The sequence below is a fragment of the Rana temporaria genome, chromosome 13, assembly GCF_905171775.1.
Source record: "Rana temporaria chromosome 13, aRanTem1.1, whole genome shotgun sequence".
Lineage (NCBI taxonomy): Eukaryota > Metazoa > Chordata > Amphibia > Anura > Ranidae > Rana > Rana temporaria.
The window spans coordinates 45329134-45345832 of record NC_053501.1 but is presented as its reverse complement, the minus strand read 5'-3'; the positions used below and the strand labels follow the sequence as shown (position 1 = coordinate 45345832).

General features: G+C 42.9%; 1 protein-coding gene across 1 annotated transcript in view; it reads left to right on the top strand.

The window, feature by feature from the left end:
• Positions 1 to 16699, top strand: part of LOC120920234 (putative N-acetylated-alpha-linked acidic dipeptidase) — a 111696-nt gene that overhangs the window by 39858 nt on the left and 55139 nt on the right. The window contains exons 8-9 of the mRNA XM_040332193.1: positions 9062 to 9147; positions 10649 to 10768. Of these exons, the coding sequence (XP_040188127.1) occupies positions 9062 to 9147; positions 10649 to 10768 (206 nt within the window). The remainder of the gene's footprint in view (positions 1 to 9061; positions 9148 to 10648; positions 10769 to 16699) is intronic.

The window sequence follows — 16699 nt, the reverse complement described above, 5'->3', positions numbered from 1 at the left end:
AATTTTGGGGCCCCTTACATAGCTGTAACTTTCTTAAATTGAGCAGATTGGCACAGATTCTTTACCACTGGGCGTATCTCTGCGGCGGCGTAATGTATCCGATTTACGTTACGCCGCCACAATTTTTTCAGGCAAGTGCTTTATTCACAAAGCACTTGCCTGTAAAGTTGCAGCGGCGTAGCGTAAATCACCCGGCGGAATTCAAATTCGGCGGGTAGGGGGCATGTATCATTTAAATGAAGCGCGTCCCCGCGCCGAACGAACGGCGCATGCGCCGTTCGTAAAATATCCCAGTGTGCATTGCTCCAAATGATGTCGCAAGGACGTCATTGGTTTGGACGTGAACGTAAATGACGTCCAGCCCCATTCACGGACGACTTACGCAAACGACGTAACTTTTTAAAATGTCGACGCGGGAACGACGGCCATACTTAACATTGGCTGCGCCTCATATAGCAGGGGCAACTTTAGGCAAACGTCGTAACTTTACTGCGTCAGCCGCGCGTACGTTCGGGAATTTGCGTATCTAGCTAATTTGCATACTCAACGCAGAATTCGACGGAAACGCCACCTAGCGGTGAAAAAAAATGCAGTTTAGATCCGACGGCGTAAGAGACTTACGCCTGTCGGATCTAATAGATATCTATGCGTAACTGATTTTAAGAATCAGTCGCATAGATATGACGGGTCAGATTAGGACTTACGACGGCGTACATAGCGCTGCGCCGTCGTAAGTCCTTTGAGAATCTGGGCCTTTGTCTGTCTTTTGCACATTTACAGATTTCCAGATTTGCATTAACCACTTACTAATTGGATCACTTACTAAAAGGATCTGATCATAATAGGCTTAATTTACGAAGCTTTAAAGCCTAATGCCACATATACACGATCTGAATTTCAAAACTGTGGATTTTTTTCCGACATGTTGGCTTCGTATGCCTTCGGATCGTAGATGCAATACTTCGGCGTCCGCTGGGTGGAGTTTGCGTCGTTTTCCGCGTTGGGTATGCAAATGAGCTATTTCCGACGATCCACGAACGTACCCGCGGCCGTCGCATTCTCTTACGTCGTCTTTAGTCGGCTTTTTCCGGCGTATAGTTAAAGCTGGTATTTTGCGGCGTATAGTTAGACTTGCCATGTTAAGTATGGCCGTCGTTCCCGCCTCAAATTAGAATTTTTTGCGTAAGTCGTCCGTGAATCGGAATGTATGTAAGTCCCGTCTAAGTTAAAAAAATTACGTCCTAGCGACATCATTTAGCGCAATGCACGCCGGGAAATTTCGGGACGGCGCATGCGCAGTTCATTCGGCGCGGGGACGCGCTTCATTTAAATGAAACCCGCCCCCTAATCGCCGATTTGAATTCCGCCGCCAGAAATACACTACGCCGCCGTAATTTACAATCTTTGAGGATTTGAAAGAACGCCAGGTAAGGTACGGCGGCATAGCGTATCTCTGATACGCTGCGCGGGTACAGATCTATGTGGATCTGCCCCTAAGAATGCAAGTTGGAGAAATGCATGTTGCCTGGGTAAGGTGGGGGATTAGGGGGACCTAAAACCTCAAGGTCATCTAGGGGGTAGAACTACATAATTATTCCCTATATATGACAAATTAGTGTGGCAATTATTTTATTGTACTGCAGAATTTTTCTAACTAGGGTTGAGCTTTCCAGAATCCATGTTTACATTTTGCTTGTTTAGAAGTTTAGCAAATGGTAGAACTAAATGAATGTTCCACTTGCAGAACCTCCAGCTGTAGCAGGAAGTGATACATTTAACATCACTATTACTACTGCTGTTAACTGTGACCCGTAAGGAACCAGCAGCATGCTCAGATAAGTATCTGTATGGATTTTAAAAAAGCACACATTTTTTATTTTTTTTGGGTTATTTTTGCATGGAGTTCCCCCTTAAAATCCCAACACCAGTAAGCAGCTCGGAAATGTAATTTAAAAGGAATTAACTGTATTTATTTTCTTTACAAATGTCTATTTTGCTGTAGTAGGTTGTGTACATCATGTAGATGTGCCACTTCACAAGTAGGCCGAAGGGCATCTCCCATGCACGTTATTTAAAGGAAATTTGCGTTTTTTTAATGTTTCACTTTAAACATCATAGAATGTTTTGCTTTTGTACATGTTCCCAGGGCAGTGTCCAGCTTCCCAAACCATCTGTTGACAATCCCTTGTCCATTAGCTTAGAAAATGGGCATTACTGATTTCTTATGCCACGTACACACGACCAGTTTTCCCGTCTGGAAAACAACCATGACAGCTTTTGGCCGGGAAAACTGGCTGTGTGTATGCTCCATGGTGGTTGACCTGACAGGAAAACCACCGGGAATCCCGGCGGGAAAAATGAGAACATGTTCTCTTTTCCTGCCGCAATTCCTGGCGGTCTTTTTCCCAGCAGTTTTCCTATGGGAAACACTGCGGAGGAGCATACACACGGCCAAGTTTCCCAGCCAAAGCTCTCATGGCAGTTTTCCTTTCAGTAAAACCGGCCGTGTGTAGGGGGAAAAAGCTACCAAGCAGGTTATCAGTTTTCCCCACAGTTTTCCCAGCTAACTTTTTACCGCCCAGAAAATCGATCGTGTGTAGGCATCAGAATTCTCTCCCATTGACTTAAATAGGATCCAGATTCAGTATTTAAATTTCAGTAGCTTCACCAAAGCTACCCTGACCAAAAGCCGGGTACATTTGGCTAAACACTAATTCTAACTTTTCACTAGGGGCTAAAGGAAGAATGTATAGAGACGATCTCACTGGTTTGTGCTTTTTGCTAATATTGATCATTACAGGTATCTGTAAATGCATGAGAATAAGTGTCTCTTGTTCAGTGTATTGTTTTTTGGTTTCAATGTATTGTTTGCATTATTTTTATTTTGTTCAGTGATGGCCTAATTATTTTTCTTAAATTGCAAGAAATATCATCATGATTATGTTAAAGAAAAACTTGCCTAAAATGTGGTGCTAAATATGCACCTCTTTGGGAATAATTATATACATATTGGCCCAGATTCTCAAAGGAGATACGACGGCGTATCTTCAGATACGCCGTCGTATCTCTGAGTCTGAGCCGTCGTATCTATGCGCCTGATTCTTAGAATCAGTTCCGCATAGATTTGTATTAGATCCGACCGGCGTAAGTCTCTTATGCCGTCAGATCTTAACTGCATATTTACGCTGGCCGCTAGGGGCGTGTACGCTGATTTACACCTAGAAATATGTAAATCAGCTAGATACGCAAATTCACGAACGTACGCCCGGCCGACGCAGTACAGATACGCCGTTTACGTTAGGCTTTTCCTGGCATAAAGTTACCCCTGTTATATGAGGCGTTCATGCGGTGTACCAATGTAAAGTATGGACGTCGTTCCCGTGTCGAATTTTGAACATTTTACGTCGTTTGCGTAAGTCGTTGGCGAATAGGGCTGGGCGTCATTTACGTTCACGTCGAAAGCATTGGCTTCTTGCGGGTTAATTCGGAGCATGCGCACTGGGATACTTTCACGGACGACGCATGCGCCGTTCGTAAAAAGCGTCATTTACGTGGGGTCACATAAAATTAACATAAAACACGCCCACATCTACCACATTCGAATTAGGCGGGCTTATGCCGGCCTATTTACGCTACGCCGCCGCAACTTTTGTTGGAGAATACGGCACTTGCCTGTAAAAGTTGCGGAGGCGTAATGTAAATAGGATACGTTACGCCCGCACAAAGATACGCCGCCGTACGTGAATCTGGGCCATATTGTTTATTACTACTTTAAAAAAAGATACTGAAACCTTGCCATGTAGGGCAAAGTGACATTCACTGGCCGCATTATACTGACCTTACCTGTCTTGCCCTCGCAGCTTCTTGCTCCTCTGCAACTGGAGCTGAATATAGCGTTGTCAGTGACCAGAGCAAGGTGTGATGTCACTGCATTAAATGGTATTGTATATGTGCTTGAAGTTTGGCAAAACACTTGTTTGCGCATTTCACAAAGAGGAATCTCCTTAGTCATAAAGTAAAGGAAAAGTACAGCACGATTGTAATCACAAAATGTACCATGTCCTTGTGCACATCTCAAAGACACTTAGTATAATATATTGCAGAATTATAAGGGCATGTAATCTTCCACCAGATCCAGAATTGCACGTATTTTGATAAAGCTGGCCAATATCCAGAACAAAATCTCTATAGTTAGTTTTAGTTCAATTGGCAGCTTGTGCTGGAATTCAGCCACAGTGTAGAATAGTACTCAGTGAATATTCTAATTTGTTATACAATGTAATTATGGCATTTTCCATTCACAAGCAGTTTTAAATAGTTTTTTTCTATGCCTGTTTCCTTTTTACTAGAGGCCTTTGAAATAAACCTTTGATAAGAAGAAATAATTAGGTGCCATTGTTGATCTCCTTCTGTATGCTAGTTTTATGGTTGTTATGCCGATCACATGGCTTTATATTTGGGAGAGGAAATATCAGTTCTCTGAGCTTTCCAGAGCTCGGTTGTTGAGGGAACATGCTCAAAAGTGACTTTATTGCCCAATCATCAGGCAGGTTTTTTGTTTTTGACCAAGCCATATTTTACTGCAGAGTAGTCTTCACTGACCTACAGTAGGTATGCTGTTTGGTCCACGTGTCTTGACAGGATATATGTTGGTGGAAAAAACAAACACAATGACGGCGCAAAAGAGGGAGCACAGCTCTCACTGGGGCAGAGTGAAGACCTGAATCTTCTCCAAATCCCCATCTCGTTTTTCAGAGCATATATAAGTATGCCAGTCTCCTCCTCCCATTTGATCTGATGAAAATGCGGAAGCATTTAAACGCGTCATTACTAAGAGGCCCTGTCTGACGTCACTTCCTGTCACTTCCTGTTGCCGAGAGCCGTGTGCACTTCAGGCCGAAAGCACGCCGCCGAACAGGTACTTACGGGATTCGCTGTTCCCGCAGTGCTCTGCCTCGCTTCTTTCCCGGACAGCAACCGACAATATCTTCACCGGAGAAGCCACCATTTGTAGGTTTTCCTTTATCTTGCACAGGTGCTTTAAATCAGAGTGGCTTTGTATATAGAAAGCTATTTTATCTAAGAGAAATTCCCAAAACATGTCCTGTTGGGGGTATTTGAGGACAGGATTGAGAACCACTGTTCTAAAGGATTTCTAGAGTGGTTTAGAGCAGTGTTTCTCAACTCCAGTCCTCAAGGCGCACCAACAGGTCTTGTTTTCAGGCTTTCCATTATTTTGCACAGATGATTTTATCAGTTTCACTGCCTTAGTAATTACCACAGCAGTTTCATCTGAGGGAAATCCTGAAGACATGACCTGTTGGTGCGCCCTGAGGACTGGAGTTGAGAAACACTGGTTTAGAGAACATGGTGAGAGCACCAAAAAAACTAAATGCATCCAGTAAGGATTGTATTTTCTTTTTTACAAAAAGAGATAAAAAAAAGTCTATGTGTTTCAGGGACTTGACCCCCCTGCCCCCTTCATCAGAGTTAAAGGGGTTATAAAACCCCCGACATGAAAAATTAACAAAGCATATCCCTTCTATATTGAGTACAAGCCTCAATCCAAAGCACTGAATGTCATTTCTCTCTGATCTCCCTCCCCTCTGCTATCTGCATGAGTCAATGATAATACTGCTGACTCCACAACACCCCTAGCATACAGCAGGTGACTGGTGTCTCAGTTCTGAATGTTTACTATATAGAGCTCTGTGCTCTAGCACTGCAGTGGGTGTGTAATCATTACAATGGATAAACAATACGTACCAAAGGTGATATAAAGAGTAACTGGAACATGAAGGTAAACATCACATCCTATAAATGAAAAGTTATGAAAATATATCATATTATTATATAGATAAAACATATATCTGTTATTATATTAATAAAATATTCTGTACATACAAATAGATGTAAAAGCAATCATCCTATATGTATATATTGATATTAATAATTGCTAAAAATCGATATCTATGTAGAAAAAGTTGTGCTTAACAAATCAATAAAACCAAAAACAAGACTGTACCTAGTGATGTGATCTGATAAAAAAAATCCACAACTTAAGCCCTGTACACACGATCAGTTCATTCGATGAGAACGGTTAACCGATGAAGCTGACTGATGGTCTGATGTGCCTACACACCATCAGTTAAAAAAACGGTCGAGTCCAACGCGGTGACGTAAAACACAACGACGTGCAGAGAAAAATTAATTTCAATGCTTCCAAGCATGCGTCGACTTGATTCTGAGCATGCGCGGGTTTTTAACATACTAACCATCAGTGTGTGGGCCCCATCGGTCAGTTATCCTTCGGTCAAAAATTTTAGAACTCGCTTTAAAATTGAACCGATGGACGCCTAACCGATGGGGCCCACACACGATCGGTTTGGACAGATGAAAAGGTCCTTCAGTCCGTTTTCATCGGTTTGGACCGACCGTGTGTACGCGGCCTAAGAGATATTAAAATGTGTTGTTCCATAAAATAACATAGTTATAATTTTTTTTATAAAATGAATGTTGAAATACTACCATCAGCATGACTAACTCAGTTAGTATTAAACAGGTATTTAGTCCATGATTTGAAGGTGATGGTTGGGCACTTTACATGATCCAGTTTGCTGTCCCCTCAAAATAACTCAACACACAGCCATTAATATCTAAACCACTGGCAACAAAAGTGAGTACACCCCTAAGTGTAAATGTCCAAATTGGGCCCAATTAGCCATTTTCCCTCACCGGTGTCATGTGTGTTACAAAGTCTCAGGTGTGTTAAATTTGATGTTATCACTCTCACTCTCTCATACTGGTCACTGGAAGTTCAACATGGCACCACATGGCAAACAACTCTCTGAGGATCTGAAAAAAAAGTATTGTTGCTCTACATAAAGATGGCCTAGGCTATAAGAAGATTTCCAGTGCTGGAAAATAATGGTGGCCACACAAAATATTGACACTTTAGGCCCAATTTGGACATTTTCACTTAGGGGTGTACTCACGTTTGTTGCCAGCGGTTTAGACATAAATGGCTGTGTGTTCAGTTATTTTCAGTTATTTTGAGGTGACAGCAAATTTACTCTGTTTTACAAGCTGTACACTTACTACTTTACATTTTAGCAAAGTGTAATTTCCTCAGTGTTGTCACATGAAAAGATATAATAAAATATTTCCAAAAAAAAGGTGTACTCACTTTTGTGAGATACTGTATATTCTTTGCATTGTGTACTACAGTAGAGCCTCATTGGTTCCAATTATTGACTTCTCATTTCCTATTCCAAAGTCTTGCTGTTCAGGGGACTCCGAATGTATTTAGGAAGCTGATATACTGCAGGGCTCGACAAAATCTGGGTGCCCGGTCGCAATTGCGACAAGAAATAGTGACCTGGCGCCCGGGGAAGCTTAGGCCTGTAGAAGGCCGCAAAGCCGCGGCCTCAATTACCGGCTGGCACGCCGGGGGAGGTGGGGGCGCACAGAGACACAGGATCCTGTGTCTCCGTGCGCCCCCACCTACCCTGCAGCGCGATCACGGCGGGCCTGCGCCGGCCGGTAATTGAGGCCGCAGCTTTGCGGCCTTCTACAGGCCTAAGCTTCCTTCTGTGATCTCCTTCCCTCTAATTAGATCCCCCAAACATTATATATATTTTTTATTCTAACACCCTACAGAATAAAATGGCGGTCGTTGCTATACTTTGTCACACCGTATTTGCGCAGCGGTCTTACAAGCGCACTTTTTTGGGGAAAAAATTTTTTTTTGGGGGGAAAAAATACTTTTTTTAATAAAAAAATAAGACACCTGTAAAGTCAGCCCAATTTTTTTATATTGTGAAAGATAATGTTACGCCGAGTAAATTGATACCCAACATGTCACGCTTCAAAATTGTGTCCGCTCGTGGAATGGCGACAAACTTTTACCCTTTAAAATCTCCATAGGCGACGTTTAAAACATTCTACAGGTTGCATGTTTTGCGTTACAGAGGAGGTCTAGGGCTAGAATTATTGCTCTCTCTCTACCAATCACGGCGATACCTCACATGTGTGGTTTGAATACCGTTTACATATGCAGGCGCTACTCACGAATGCGTTCGCTTCTGCGCGCAAGCTCGGCGGGACGGGGTGCGTTTTCTGGCTCCTTCCTATTTTAGCTGGCTCCTAGATTCCAAGCAAATTTGTCAAACTCTGATATACCGTAATTACTCGAGTATAAGCTGAGTTTTTCAGCACATTTTTTTTGTGCTGAAAATGCCCCCCTCGGCTTATACTCGAGTCACCTTTTTGCGCCTGATCTTCTGAATTTTGCGGACCCCGGTACTGGCCGACCGTAGGTCCCCTGGACCCCAACCTTGGCACACATGTAGCCCCACTCTTCTTCTACAAGTGTGCAAAGTTTGTTGTCCAGGGAACCTACGGCCCAGAAGCACCGATTTTTCAAACCCGGGCACCCCTTCTATAGACTCCCATGTTAAATGTTAATTTCTCTGGTGAATTTGGGGACCCAGGACCGGCCGGTCAGAGGTCCTCTGGACCCGGATCTTGGCACACAGGTAGCCACATTTCTCCTCTACGAGTGTGCAAAGTTTTTTGTCTAGAAGACCTACGGCTGGGGAGCATCAATTTTTCAAACAGGGCACCCCTTCCATAGACTCCCATGTTAAACGTCAGTCTAGGCATGGGCACAGTGAGGCATGGGCACAGTGAGGCATGGGCACAGTGAGGCATGGACACAGTGAGGCATGCACATGGACACCCTAGGCTTATACTCGAGTCAATGCGTTTTCCCATTTTTTTGTGGCAAAATTAGGTGCCTCAGCTTATATTTGGGTCGGCTTATACCCGAGTATATAAAATAAGTCTAATTCTGGTATGATTTCCCTTTAGAAAAATTATATTTATTAATGAATTCCAGTAATAATCTTATGTTTACATATGCTTGGAGTTCAGCTTTTATGAATATATGATCTATTTAACAGGCATGGATGACACAAAAGCTAAGCTAAGCTATGCTAAAAATAAACTATTAGTTATATGTTATGTTTTATATATATATATAATATATTTATTATTACAGTAAAATAAAGCTTTATGTGAAGAACTACAATGTAAAGAGAACAATAAGAAATGTCATTGGATTCATTGAAGGACAGTTTGAGCCTGGTATGTAAATACAGTACTTGTTTCATATTTAAATTTAACCTCAATACCCAACTACTCAAAGCTCTCTAGATGTGCAGCGCCAGTGACTAGAGTGGGGATTGCTGGCCAAACACTTGGGGATTTATATTTAGCTCCTTGTAATAAGCATGAATTCAGTGCTGCCTGGTGAGGTGTCATTGTTCCAACATTGGGGAGTTACCCTCTAAATGGGCACTTATGAGCCACACTGATCATCTATGAATGGAGGACTGGCAAACAAATAAAAAGTCTGCCTCCTCTATTCATAGAAAGCTTTTAACCACTTCAGCCCCGGACCATTTGGCTGCCCAAAGACCAGAACACTTTTTGCGTTTCGGCACTGCGGTCGTGTGCGCGGTCAACCAACGTGGCTCCCAAACATAATTGATGTGGGGGACAGTGAGGGGGGGTCTGCCCATTTGTGCCTACTTTGCAGCCCATGGTACTGGCTGGCTGTAGGTACCCCGGAAATGGGTTACTACTCTGACCTATTCACTTGCGTGTGTAAATTTCAGCTTAAGTTACTGTGGCCTGTAAACATTTTCTTTATAGTGGCAGGTAAAAAGATATATGTGAAACACAGTTTAAAGCTAAACCTGCTGGCTGAAAAGGAGACCAAAAACTTTTACAATTAATACATCAGATTTATCTGACTAAAAATGTTTAAATCTTATTCTAATTTAAACACAATCTTAGACCATGATTTCAGAAAAGACTGAAAATATGTACACAATCAATAAATGTTACCTTTTAAATTAAATATATATATAAAGTAGTGAGGCTCTTCAAAGTATAAAGCCAGACACCAATAAAATCCATCAGTAAATTTCTAATGCTAACCAGTAAATACCGCAACCCCTTTCAGCCAGATTCAGCAGGGCTCTCAAAATGTTGTGCGTGGGGCTACATCCTCTTATCACATTATTCTCAGGCCATTCAGAGTCGGTTCACACTAGGGCGACACGACTTCCAGCACGACTTTCAGAAGCAACTCCAACACGACTTGAGCATGAACCACAGGGCGATCTGGGGAGATTTACAACACAACTTGAAGTCGTCTCCAGGACAGGAGACATTCCAGTGGCCAATAAAACAACAATCAGCTCTGTGGGAGGGAGGGGGAAGGAGGGGTTTGCCTGAGAAATGTATGTTATCTTCCTGAAAAGTCGCTTCAGTTAAGACAGTGATCCGACTTCTGAGGCGACTTCCATTGAAATCAATGGGTACAAATCGCCTACAAGTCGGATTGAAGTAGTACAGGAACCTTTTCTGAAGTCGGAGCGACGCGAGTCGTGTGTATTAACACCGCTCCCATTCACTTCCATTGTTTTTCTCTACAGCACGACTTGGGACGACTTGAGGCGACATGAAGTCGGATAGCAAGTCGCCCCAGTGTGAACTGGCTCTTAGGAGGCAGGAAAGGACAAGGAGTAGAACTGTAAATTGAAAAATGCAACTAACAATATTATATATTTTTTAACAGATCGCTATGTAGCTTTGGGTAACCACAGAGATGCCTGGGTCTTTGGCGCTATTGATCCATCTAGTGGCACAGCTACCATGATGGAAGTTAGCAGAGCAATGGGTCAACTGCTCAAAAAAGGTACGTGAACAGATTGGTTGATCAGCTTGGTTCCTCTGTACATGTTATTGAAACACCAACTCCAAAAGTCTGTAATTTTTAATGCCTAATGAAGATGTTCCCATGTGCCCAGTAAATATAAAGGATCAAGAGGATTTTAACCACATAAAGACCTTTGCAGGGATTTACTAAAGGTAAATAGGATGTACACCTTAAAAGTGTAGGTGCTCCAGAGCATAGTAAATGAGGAAAAGCTTCACTTTGCAAAGAATACATTATCACATGCAAGGAAAAAAAAGAAAAAAAAGAACATCCTTTCTCCAAATACAGCTGCTGTACAAAAACACATAAATAGCCAGATTCAGAGAGACTTACGATGGCGTATCAGTAGATACGCCGTCGTAAGTCCGAATGAGCGCCGTCGTATCTTTGCGCGCATTCTTAAAATGAGATACGCCTCACTGTTGCTAAGATACGACCGACGTAAGTCTCCTAAGCCGTCGTATCTTATGTGCATATTTACGCTGGCCGCTAGGGGCGTGTACGTGGATTTACGCGTCAAATATGTAAATGAGCAAGATACGCCGATTCACGAATGTACGTATGCCCATCGCAGTAAGCTACACCGTTTACGTAAGACATACGCTGACGTAAAGATAAACCACCAAAAAGATGGCGCAGCCCATGCAAGGTATGGACGACGGAACAGCCGTTGTATTTTACGTTGTTTGCGTAAGCGTACGTGAATGGGGCTGGGTGTAGGTTACGTTCACGTCGAAAGCATTGAGTATTTGCGACGAGATTCTGAGCATGCGCACGCATGCGCCGTACCAACGGCCCTCATTTGCATGGGGTCACGGTTACTTTACATGTAGCACGCCCACTACCTACCTAATTTGAATTAGGCGGGGTTACGCCGGGCCATTTGCGCTACGCCGACGTAACTTAGGGAGCAAGTGCTTTGTGAATACTGGCCTTGCCTCACTATGTTACGTCGGCGTAGTGCAAATGGGATGCGCTACGCCGAACTAAAGATGCGCCCGTCTCTCTGAATCTGGCTAAAAGTGTTTAACTGTTAATAAACCTTAGTATACAGTGTCTAATATCTCATTCCTTTTTAATTAGTAATATGGTGCTTCTGTGCTCAACTACAAATACCTACTGTATGACACAAGCCTGTGTTGCTCCCAGGTCCTATAAATTACTCCACTTTGTATGCTACAATGTATACATATCATTCAATATAAACAAATCACTCTCTTTTTACATATAAAGTGCTACAGTGCACAAATATCAGTGAGGACGTCATCACAACGAAACGTATGTCGGAGCATACAGGGAGCAAGCTAATCAAGCTGGAAGCAGTGAGAGACTGCACAGGGACCATGCTCACATTGTCACAGTGTGGAGCCAGCAATAACATAATGTGTGTAAACCCAGGTGCAGAGCGAAATGCATAATTAAAAGTAAGCACATTAACTAAGGTTTATTATCCTTTATATAAGTCTTAGGCAGATTTCTTGAATGAATAGATAAACTGGTCTTTGGCACAGATATATATAAAGTGATGCAGAATAGTACAGACTCAGCATTTACCCAATGCATTATCAGAGGATAGGTTCAGTTAGCAGGAGTAGCATCTCTTCCTAAGGCCTGTTAAGTATAATTACACAATTGCACTGGCTCCTCACTTCTGTAGTGGTCAACAGAGTATAAGCAATGGCCAAGGAGCTATCTTCTCTCTGTAGGTACCTTTACCTATGCTGAATACTGTCCTTCACAAGTGGGATCCAATTCCTGACCAAATAGTCGCCAGAAGCACAGCGTGGTCCCTCATTTAAAAGATTTCTCCACCCAAAATGGCTGCCAAAGTCTATTGAGAGCAGCAACGTGCAGTCAGGGGAGGCAGGTGAGGCAGGGCCATAAACATAAAAAAAAAAAAATCAAGCTTCGAGGGTCGTAGCTCGGCGACCTGGGGTCATAGAGACCCCAAATTTGAGGGATATGTAGCCAAAGTTCTACCCCACCACTGGTTCCAGAGATATGGTGCTCCTTATGCAGCCTGTCAGATGACACACTCTGTTTGCAGCAGACTTTTGTCAGAGGCACTGAGCTCAATAAACAGCTTGGAGTCTTGGACCAATGGTAAAGTACCATTGGTCCCAGCTCTCCAATAAAAATGCTGCAGTGGAGGCTGGCCTCTCTCTGTGTCTAAAAGACAAATGCTCCCTTCCAGCCCAGTCCTCTCAACTACAAGGAAAAACATGGGTTTACGTGTATAAGATTTACCCACAATCCCATGTTTTTCTCACACAGTAAAATGTGCAAAATGCCCTAAAACAGCTGCTCCATTCACTCCAGTGTGAAAGCCCGAGGGCAAAGCCTGAGGGCTTTCACACTGGAGCGGTGCGCTGACAGGGCGTCAGAAAAAGTCCTGCCAACAGCTTCTTTGGAGCGCATTAGGAGCGGTGAACTCACCGTTCCTAATGCGCTCCTGCCAATTGAAATCAATGGGCAGCGCCGCCGTCCACCGGCAAAACGCCACCGTAGCAGCGCTTTTAACCCTTTTTCAGCCGATAGCGGGGGTAAAACCGCCCCGCTAGCGGCGAAAAGCACCGCAAATCCGGTGGTAAAGCGCCGCTAAAAATAGCGGCGTTTTACCGCCGAAGCTCGGGGAGGCACAATGTGAAAGGGGTCTTAAGAGGGAAAATGAGAATCTACTGCCTGCTAAAAAGGTGCTGTTATATTCAAGCTAAATCATATATTTATATGCTGTAACATAATAATTTATTATTTATCTATTTACTGTGAATTTACTGGTTGGAAGTTATAACTTCAAACTTCAGTCATTTGTCTGACACTTCTTTCCTACATGTAAAAATCATATTTTTTTGCTAGAAAATTACTCAGAACCCCCAAACATTATATATATTGTTTTAGCAGACACCCTATGGAATGAAATGGTGGTCATTGCAACTTTCTATATCACGCGATATTTGAGCAGCAATTTTTTTAAACACGTTTTTTTGGGGGAAATAAAAGTTTCATGAATAAAAAATAAAAAAACAACACTAAACAGCTCGAGTTATTTGTATAATTTGAATGAAGGAATGCCTTGTAGAGCGCTACTCATGCAAACTGAATCGCCTCTAGGCGCTTTTTGCAGCCAGTGTCTTTCTGGCTGGTGCGGTCATTTACCCCGTAGGATCTCAACACGCTTGGGACACACAGTCGTACACACATATATACTGGGCCAATTTGGACAGGATCCAATTAACCTACCAGCATGTCTTTGGTGTGTGGGTGGAAACCGGAGTACACGGAGGAAACCCAAGAATTGCATCTTAGATCCGAAGGCGTACGAAGCCGTACGCCTGTCGGATCTAACCCAGATGCCGTCGTATCTTGTTTTGAGGATTCAAAACAAAGATACGACGCGGGAAATTTGAAAGTACGCTGGCGTAATAGTAGATACGCCGGCGTACTCGCTTTGTGGATCTGCCCCTTGTTCTTTAATAACCACTTCAGCCCCGAACTATTTTGCTGGTCAATGACCGGGATACTTTTTGCGATTCGGCACTGCGTTGCTTCAACTGACAATTGCGTGGTTGTGCGATGTGACTCCCAAACAAAATTGGCGTCCTTTCTTTGCCACAAATAGAGCTTTCTTTTTTACTTTTTTCTATAATAAATCTCCCCCAAAAATATATAAAAAAAATATTTGTTTCCTCAGTTTAGGCTGATATGTATTCTTCTACGTATTTTTCGTTAAAAAAAATCGCAATAAGCGTTTATTGACTGGTTTGCGCAAAAGCTATAGCGTCTACAAAATAGGGGATAGATTTATGGCATTTTTATAAATATTTTTTTTTACTAGTAATGGCGGCGATCTGCGATTTTTTTTTTTGGTACTGCGACCTTATGGCGGACACTTCGGACACTTTTGACACATTTTTGGGACTATTGGCATTTTTATAGCGATCAGTGCTATAAAAATACATTGATTACTGTAAAAATGTCACTGGCAGGGAAAGGGTTAACACTAGGGGGGCGAGGAAGGGGATAATTATGTTCCCTCATTGTGTTCTAACTGAAGGGGGGTGGGACTGACTAGGGAAAATGACAGATCGCTGTTCATACATTGTATGAACATGCGATCAGTCATTTCTCCCCTGAAAGGACCAGCTCTGTAACAAGCTATCGCGGGTGCCCGGTGGTGATTGCGCCCGCCGGGCACTCGCATCGACACTTCGGCAAGCGGATAAAGAGCCCAGTAAACTTCAATCTATTTTCAGAAAAAAAATAAAATAAAGTAAAAACTCCTAAGATCATACTTGACATAATGCGCAGTCTTACCTGGAAAATAACATCTCTTGTCTGCACCATTAAATCTGCAAAAAAGGAGTCTGTTTGTTAATAATCTGCTCTTGGGAATGGATCTGTAAAAGCAAGGAACATATTTAGGCAATATTTTCATCTTACAAGGGAAAACTAATTATTTTATTTCTGTCTTCAAAGATAATTCACTCAGGCAACACCACAGCAGGAACAAAAATCACTTGGAAGCAGATATTGTCAGATATTGAGAATTGATTACATTCATTACAGAAAAATGATGCTAAAAAGAAGCTTTAGCTGGCATGAGAGAAGCAAGTGTTATGTAATACATTCTGTACTTTTCACCAATGATATCGCTAGAATTATTTGCTTACCAATGCCTGTAAAGTGTAAACAGGACATTCAGAAAATATATAAATTGCTGAAGAATAATTGGTAAGCTGCAGCCCTTTTTATTTCAAAAAGATAAACGTACCCAAAATGAATAATCTGAGGTGGTAGCAATAGTATATCAAGCTTTGAAATATTACGTTTTCGAATATCTCTGGGAAATCCACTTGTAAGATCTCTGGGCCTACAGGAAAACTGTGCAGAAAAAAATAAGAGGCTCCATTTGCTGAACTCCCCTTTTGAAAATGCTAGTTGCCTGGCTGCCACGATAACTCAGTGGTTTCTGTACTTTCTGATTAGCCAGTTTCCAGTAAGTGTGGCCTGACTGCCTACCCTTTAAGCTGTCTGGCAGAATGTTTTCCCTGCTGCTGCTTGTTGCTTCCACCCTGCTGGCGATGGACTGCGCAATAGCAGGAGAAGAGCGAGAGAGGATGCTATTTGACCACAGTTGAAGCCTAAAGCCTCGTACACACGACCGAGGAACTCGACGGGCGAAACACATCGTTTTCCTCGTCGAGTTCCTTGTTAGGCTGTCGAGGAACTCGACAAGGCAAGTTTCTCCATTCCCGTCGAGGAAATAGAGAACTTGCTCTCTTTTTGGCTTGTCGAGTTTCGAAATGTACACACGACCGGTTTCCTCGGCAAAAAAAATTCTCCCAGCAAGTTTCTTGCTGGTTTTTGCCGAGAAACTCGGTCGTGTGTACGAGGCTTAAGATTGAAGATCATACTTAGCAGTCAGGGAGGAGGAATTTGTCTGAATCTTAGCTGCTGCCATGACTGAATGGGAAGTGTCTCCACCAGAGGAGAGGCAGCCATTTTTGGTGGTGACCAGGGGAAATCAGGACTGATTGGTTGCAGCAGCACCCTAGGGATTTTAATCATTCCCAGCTCGACAAGAGCCACAAGGCAGTGAACTGTGCAGAAGAAGGACTGCTGAGAGCTTCAGCACCACTGGACTGAGATGTGGGACCCCGAGAGAACAGTCCTATCCCTGTTTATGCAACACAGAACATGCTCGAAATTACGCCGCAAAGCCTCATTGGTTTCGACGTGAACGTAACTTACGCAAAGCCCTATTTACGCAAACGACGTAAAATTTTCAAAACTTGGCGCGGGACCAACGTCCATACTTAACATTAGCTATGCCTCATATAGCAGGGGTAACTTTACGTCGGAAAAAGCCTAACGTAAGCGACGTAAAAAAATGCGCCGGCGGGACGTACG